This window comes from Petaurus breviceps, unplaced genomic scaffold (assembly GCF_028583685.1).
Source record: "Petaurus breviceps papuanus isolate PSGF00001 unplaced genomic scaffold, PetGlider_PUasm1.0 90721, whole genome shotgun sequence".
Taxonomy (NCBI): domain Eukaryota; kingdom Metazoa; phylum Chordata; class Mammalia; order Diprotodontia; family Petauridae; genus Petaurus; species Petaurus breviceps.
Genome location: NW_027187322.1, coordinates 4,370,286 through 4,377,749, shown reverse-complemented (window position 1 = coordinate 4,377,749; position 7,464 = coordinate 4,370,286). Strand labels below are relative to the sequence as shown.

Sequence of the window (7,464 nt, the reverse complement as noted above, 5' to 3'; positions counted from 1 at the left end):
AGATGTGCCAAGTGCCATGCCAGGTGCCAGGCAGGCAGAGACAGGAACAAGTCTTCACCCCAAAGTGCCTGCGTTCTTTCTACCTGCACAGAAACACACGCACACAGAACATAGCAAAGGAAGAAAAGGCCATGAACTGGAGTATCAGCTGCCACAAGCGGGCCAGTGGGCACAGAAAGGAAGCAGATGATGTGGGAAGCCAGGGACTTCAGCCACAGAGCTTCTTTTGAAAAGTGCCTGTTAATTTTAACGCGGCAGTGACAACGCTACCCGCTTGGTCGGGCCCCTCTGAGCTCGTTCTGTTTCCTTCTGCATTTTTCAGCATTGTATTGGCGCCCTTTTCTTTCTAGCTCTTGGTTTGTTTGGGTTTCTTTGCCTCTATCACTTCCAAGTAATTCACCCCCCTCCACAGAAGCCCTCCTTTATAACAAACATCGACACCTTGGCCAAATACACGCTGAGCACTGGGAAGGGGGAGGACCTGGAAAAGTGCCATGTGAGAGGAGACAAGCTGGTCTAGAAGGGGGAGCTGAGGATGGAGGCATTCTAGAGAATGATGAAGTCAGCGGGTTTGGCTGGCACATACAGAGATATGTCTGTATATCTGGTCTGGTAGGCAATTGGTGATGTGGGATGGAATTCAGGAGAGAGCTTCGGGCTGGGTATACAGCTCTGGCAGTCATCTGCATAGACATGAGATCACCAAGCAAGACAGTGTGGTATAGAGGGAGAAGAGAAGAGGGTCCAGGATAGCTTTGGGGGAACATCTGAGCACAGGTGGTGACCAAGCAAAAGATACTAGGCCACTGGGCATGGCAAGCTGTTTAATTGCGGGACGCTGCTGTGAGGTATGTGCCAAGACAGTCAGTGTCCTGGAAGGTTGAGGAGACAGTGGGAAGACTGATGAACCTAGAGTCATGCAACCTGAGTTTGAATCTTAGCTTGCTACTTATGTGACCCAGGGCAAATCCCTTCCCCTCTTGGAGCCTCAGTTTCCCCATCTGTAAAATGGAGGGGATAGATCTGAAGGCCTCTGAGATCCCTTCATCTAGTAGGTTGCACTTCTAATAAACATGCCAAGGTGGACTGGGGTGGTCAGAGAAGAATTCCTGGAGAACTTGGGCCATGGAGGACAGCTTGGGCTGGGAGAGGAGAGATTCTGGACCAGCACAAAAGCTTCTATTCATCCTGGTCCATGAAAGGCAGATGCCTCAGTGGGGTCAAGGTTGGGGTTCTGTGTGTCTCTCAGCTGCACTTTGTGTGTGAGGGTAACATTGCTGAACCCTGGTGTGCCACGTACTTTGGGCTGTGATCTCAGCATGGGCAGCATTGTCTTAAATCATCCACACCTTCCTACCCAGCTCTCTTTAACAGCAACATCACATGTTTGTAAGACGCTCACAGAGCCTAAGGGTTCAATTTGGGACACTCGACCTGGGGTTCAGCATGGGTTGGGCTAGGGTGAGAAGCTCAGCCTCTGGCCTAGGTCCATTAGTCAAGCTTTGGATGAGAATGGAAGCTAAGCCTTGGTTTACTGGGAGATGGAACCTGTGACCTTGGCCTCTGACCTCAGATCCAAACAGTAGCAGCAGACCCATGAACGTGACAGTGACAGCGACAGCCTGGGGTGACTTTGGAAGCAAATTGGCTTCATTTCTATCACTGCTTTGGTCTCATTTCACTGTGACTTTGTGTCCTCTTGTGTCCCCCAGGCACCAACAGCTATGGGATCCTCATTGGCTTCAACAAGACTGTCCTTCAGAGACTGCCCCACAGCCAAAACCTCATCGTGGTTGAAAGCGTGCTCATGTCAATGGCCTTTGTGGCCATGCTGCTGGTAGGGATTCCTTCAGCCCTGGATGAACATCCACCCTTCCTGCGAAAGCTGGAGGAGAATGGGGGCAAGACTATGACCAGAGGTGGAACAGGAGGACTGGGGGGTGGAGGATAGGGATACCTGTGGGAGGGGGATCCCCTGTCTTCCGCATAAGGTGTCCCCCATTGACAGCACAAGTTGGCCCTACTCCTAGGCCCCAAAGAAGCCACTGATCAAATTCTGTTCATTGTAAGAAGTTTCTTGAGTACTTTGTGGGTGCAGTGTTTAGCCATTCTGTGGGCACCCAAAATCCTACATGGACACTCTCCTCGGGGAGCTCATAGGGTGAGGAGATAGGTCTCCTTTGGGAGTTACCAGAGAGCACAGGCTTGTGAGGAGGTATCTATGGGTGGCACAAAACATCAGGGCTCTGGATCCCTCTGGTGCTCAGGGCACATCTCCAGGTGGGTCTGGGTAGAATATGGGCCTTTGGGGTTGTGGGGTTGGGTAGGGATTGATGCTGGGTGGGTGTCTGAATGTCCCTAGATCTCAACCTAGATCCCTAGATGGAAACTCAGAGCCCTCAGCATCAAAGGACTGACCTGGGTCCTTCGGATTCTTGTGACCTTGGGCAAGTCCTTAATAATAACAATAATGTTAGCTGGCATTTTAAATATACTTTAAATATCCCTCTCCATGCCTAATCCAGCAAACACATCCCCGCATTGGCCATGTCCCCAAAATACACGGATCATTCTTGGTTTTCGGTTTGTCCCCTCTTGGGCAGGATGTTTGTGCTGCATTTCCTTCTCAGTGCTCCAGAATCAGAGGTCCAGAGCCTTTCTGAGCTGTTGTTTTTCTGTATAATGTTGTTATTGTATAAATTGTTCTGCAAACTATGCTCACCTCACTCTGAATCATTTCATAGAGGTCTGCCCAGTGCCCTCGGAAATGACCCATCTCATCATTGCTTATGACACAAAAATATTCCATTGCATTCAGAGACCGCAGTTTGGTTAGCCATCTGCCAACAGAAGGCATCTCCTCAGTGTCCAATTTTTGACCATCAATAATTTTGTACATCTGGCTCCTTTTCCTCTTTCTTTGGTTTCTTTTAGATAAAGTTGTGTTATAGCTAGCCAGCATTTCTATAATGCTTTAAGGTTTGCAAAGCACATTATCCAGCTCAAACCTGACAACAATCCCATAAAATAGGTGCTGTTATTATTACCATTTTTACATGTGGAGTTAAAGAGGTTAAAGTAATTTGCCATGCTCACCCAGATAGTAAGTGTCTGAGACATTAGAAACCAGGATTTCCCCAACCAATCCATTGTTTATCCACTCGATCATTCTGAGCTTGAGTTTCTACCGCTACAAGTTGAGAAAGTTGGGCTAAGAAAATCTCATACTGTTAATATCTGTTCTAGTTCTAAGGTTACAATGTATGCCCCAGAAGAGGCAGACAGTGTGGTGTATGGGTAAGCGTTAGAGAGACAGTAAGGCGCGGTGATGGAGTGTAAGGACAGTCTGGGCTTATTGAATGCCTCTTGCTGATTGGATTTGGGTTTATAAGTTATTTTGCATTGTGGCTTCAGTATCTGATTTTTGGGATATGCTACTCCACTCTCTTCTGTGCTTTCTCCTGAATGTGGAATAATCTGGTGTTGTTCATTTCTGAAAGTCTTTCTCTTGACTGCTTAAAGAATTTATTCTTTGTTATTAAAATCATCCAAGTTAACCATTGCTTGCAATGACATTTGAAATGCATTTTTCTTCTGGCACTGATTAGTGGGTTCCCTTGATCCTATATCCTTTTATATCCTATATTCAGAAGTTCTGGATAGTTTCTTGTGACATTTCCTGGAGGGTGGTATTCGGGTCCTTAGTTTATCCTGCCGTTCAGGAAGATCCCTGGTCCTTAAGTTAGCTCTGCACATTCTGTCAGCATATTTGAGTTAATAGAGAATTCATCTATTCTTCTAACTTCTGTTTCTCTTCTGCCAAATTTTCTTCTACTGCAGCATTTCTGTGTTTCAAATAGATTATTTTCTTTCTCAAAGCTTCTCCTTCTTTGCAGAATTCCTCCATTATGCATTTAATTTTTGCTGTTCTGCTATTTTTGTTTTTTTTAGTTCTGTATTGAGAGTACTGATTCCTTCTCTTAGGGGTTCTTGGTATCTTTCTGTTTCTTTGTGTCTCTTATTCTCTACATCATTCTACTTCTCTTTCTGTTTGTTCCCCCCCCTCTTCCCCTTTATCATTCTGGAGTTTCTTGTTGTCACTGTTCCATAAGCTCTGGGGAGTTTTCAAGATTCTCTTCATGACGTAATATTGACTCACTTTCCTCCATGCCTCAATATTTGTTCAAAGTGATTTTGTTTTTCCTTGAAGTTTGATTCATTCTTCCTTTGATTTGTATGATTTCAGCTGTCAGTTTGTCTGCTTGTGAGCTAGGCTAGGATTCAGGCTTTCCCTCTTGTTCTTTGGGATTTTCTGCTCTATTTTCTGTCACTTGCCTTTTTAAGAAGCCTCCTCACTCTTTGGCTCCTCCTGCTTCATAGATGGGCTGGACTGCTAGGCATTCTGAGCATCTTTGTATTGAGGGGCATAAAGGTCAGCCAGGACGAGGTCCCTCGTATACACAGCCTCCCCAGGCACTTGGGTTTCTCTTCTCCTTTCCTTCCCCTCTAGGCTACGGTTCTGAGTCTTCTTCCTTGCCAGATTCTCTCTCTCTTTCTCTCTCTCTCCCCACCCCCCTCCCTGGCCACTGTCACTCTTCCTTCTTTCATGGGCCAAAGTTGAATCAGAGACTCCTGTCTCTTGTAGGGTCAGAGACTAGCCCTTCAAGTCACCGACGGAGCCACTGAAGTGTTTAGACCCTGAGTCCCAGGCTTTGTGGCTTATGTGCACTAACATTAGCGGGCTGGTCGGGGCAGGTGGGGGCATGGAAGCTCTAACTAGGAAAGGGCTCTGGAGTCAGTTCTTGAAGTCTTGCCCTTTGGTAGTGTTTCTGTCTTCTTATCTTGTGGCTTCAGCTACAATTGCTTAGACAATTAGATGTAGATGGAGTGTGTTTTCAGAAAACAATCGTTCCTTCCTTTTAGTGCCCTGTGAGATCCTGAATCCAGGAAAATCTCCATTTGAATCTGCCTCGAACCTTCACTGGCTGTGTGACCATTACACAGATTGTTTAAGCTCTGCTTCAGCAGGGCTGATGATGCCTGTAGTCCCTATCTTGGGGGGGGGGTGTTGTAAGGATCCAATGAACCATGCACATGAAGGGCTTTGGACACCCAGAAGCCAGAAGCGTCAGCTGTCATTCTTAGGCGTGATCATTGCTCATGCTCAGCCTCCTGGGCGGTCCAGCTGGGTGACCCGGGGCCTCCCAGCACGGGCAGCGGGACTGATGGGCCCTGGGAGTCCTTTGGGGGCTCCCAGGGTGACAGAGCCGGGCCCTGTGACCCCCCTCCAGATCCTGGCCCTGTGTGGCTCTGCCTACCGGCCCACGGAGGAGATCGACCTTCGCAGCGTGGGCTGGGGAAACATCTTCCAGCTCCCCTTCAAGCACATGCGTGACTACAGGCTTCGTCACCTCTTCCCGTTCTTCATCTACAGCGGCTTCGAGGTGCTGTTTGTCTGCACTGGCTTCACGCTGGTATGCTGGGCCCCTCTCCCTGGCTCCCAAGGCGACAGTGTGCACATGCTTGTCGCCTGCTGAGGGACTCTGGGAGGTTCTGACCCGGCTCCTGGGAGGGCCCGCCTCTGAGGCCTCCACGCCTTGTCTCTCCGCAGGGCTACGGTGTGTGCTCCATGGGGCTGGAGTCCCTGGCTCCCCTCCTGGCGGCCTACGGCTTCGGTGCCGCCCTCTTCTCGAGCCTCGGGCTCCTCCAGCTCTGTGTGCCTCGACAGGTGCCCCTGGTGGCTGGGGCCAGTGTGCACCTGCTGCTCATCCTGGCCTTCTTTTTCTGGGCCCCTCGCCCACATGTCCTCAGCCCCAGCTGGGTCTTCTACTTGGTGGCTGTGCTCTGGGGCGTGGGCAGTGCCCTCAACAAGATCTCCATAAGCAGTGAGTCCTGATGGGGGGACAGGGGAGGCCTCATCACCCCTTGTGCTGCCGAGTCGGGCCCCTGTTTGGGGTTTTCTTGGCAGAGATACTGGAGGGGTTTGCCATTTCCTTCTCCAGCTCATTTTACAGATGAGGAAACTGAGGCAAACCGTTATGTGCCTTGCCCAGGGTCACACAGACAGAAAGTGTCTGAGGCTGGATTTGAACTTGGGAAGATGAGTCTTCCCGAGGAGACTGAGGTGCCCAGATGTCCATCCTGATAAGAGCTCACCTTTCTATGGCTCCTCAGGGTCTGCCAAGCACTCTGTGCCTATTATCTCATTTAATGCTCTCAACACCTGTGTGAGGTAGATGCCACCATTAGCAGCCCTATTTTACAGACAGGGAAACTGAGGCCAAAAGAGATTAAGTTATTCCTCAAGATCACATAGTTAGGAGGCATTGGAGGTGGAATTTGCACTCAGGTCTTCCTGACTCCAAGGCCAGTGCTTAATTTATTTTGGTCCCTAGATGTTCAGAGACATGAGGAGTAGAGCCTAGGACCAGATTTACAGACGGGGGCGAGGTTTGGGACAAGCAGGGGACCCTGCGTATGGATTGTGGGTGACCCCAGGCCTGGGAGAGAGGCCTCAGCCAGGCCGCGCCTTCCCCCCACAGCCCTCCTTGGCATCCTCTATGAAGACAAAGAGCGCCAGGACTTCATCTTCACCATCTATCACTGGTGTCAGGCCCTCGCCATCTTTGCGGTCTACCTAGGCGCCAGCCTGCCCATGAAGGTGAGGCAGGGCGGTGTGTGTGCGTGGAGGGGGCGGTCAGAGTGGCCCCTTGGGAATCCAGGGCATCAGCAGAAGAGTGCCTCATCTCTCGCCAGCACCTCATCTTTTTATGGTTTCCATTGTTTATCAAAATGTTTGTTTTCACATCACTTTCATTTCTAAAGGTATCTGTATCCTCTCTCTTCCCCATTCCTTGGGACTTTATTTTATTTTTTTGCTTTTTGCAGCGGGGAAGGCAGGGCAGTTGGGGTTAAGTGATTCGGCCAAGGTCACACGGCTAGTAAGTGTTAAGTGTCTAAGGCCGAATTTGAACTCAGATCCTCCTGACTCCAGGGCCAGTGCTCTATTCACTGCACCACCTAGCTGCCCCAACTTGTAACTTTAAAAGGAGCTGAGCAAACCCGGCCAGCTTTCTCAGGGATGTCGCCCTTGTGCAGACCATTTCCCTGGGTTCCCTCCCTTTGCATCAGTTCATGGGAGTCTTCTCATGCTTCCTGAATTCTCCCACCATTTAAAAACATTTCAAAGCCCCTTCATTTGCAGGTTTCTCCTCACAACCGCCTTCTCTTGCTTTTGCACTTTTGCACAGGCTGTGCCCCATGCCTGGAATACCATCCCTTCTCCAGCCTTACTTAGCATCCTTGGCTTCCTTCCAAGCCCAGCCCAGCCACCCCTCCCCCTGCCCCTCGGTTACTTCCTTCTTGCAAAGGCTTTGTATGTAGCCTGTGTTTGCAAATCTGTGCACAGGGACACTCACCCCCTATAGCCCTCCACCAGCTCCTCCAGGCAGGGGCAATTCAAGT

General features: G+C 49.6%; 1 protein-coding gene across 1 annotated transcript in view; it reads left to right on the top strand.

The window, feature by feature from the left end:
- UNC93B1 (unc-93 homolog B1, TLR signaling regulator) overlaps positions 1-7,464 on the top strand; it is a 17,507-nt gene that overhangs the window by 5,342 nt on the left and 4,701 nt on the right. Inside the window, exons 5-8 of the mRNA XM_069066123.1 lie at positions 1,690-1,837; positions 5,292-5,474; positions 5,612-5,885; positions 6,543-6,661. Of these exons, the coding sequence (XP_068922224.1) occupies positions 1,690-1,837; positions 5,292-5,474; positions 5,612-5,885; positions 6,543-6,661 (724 nt within the window). The remainder of the gene's footprint in view (positions 1-1,689; positions 1,838-5,291; positions 5,475-5,611; positions 5,886-6,542; positions 6,662-7,464) is intronic.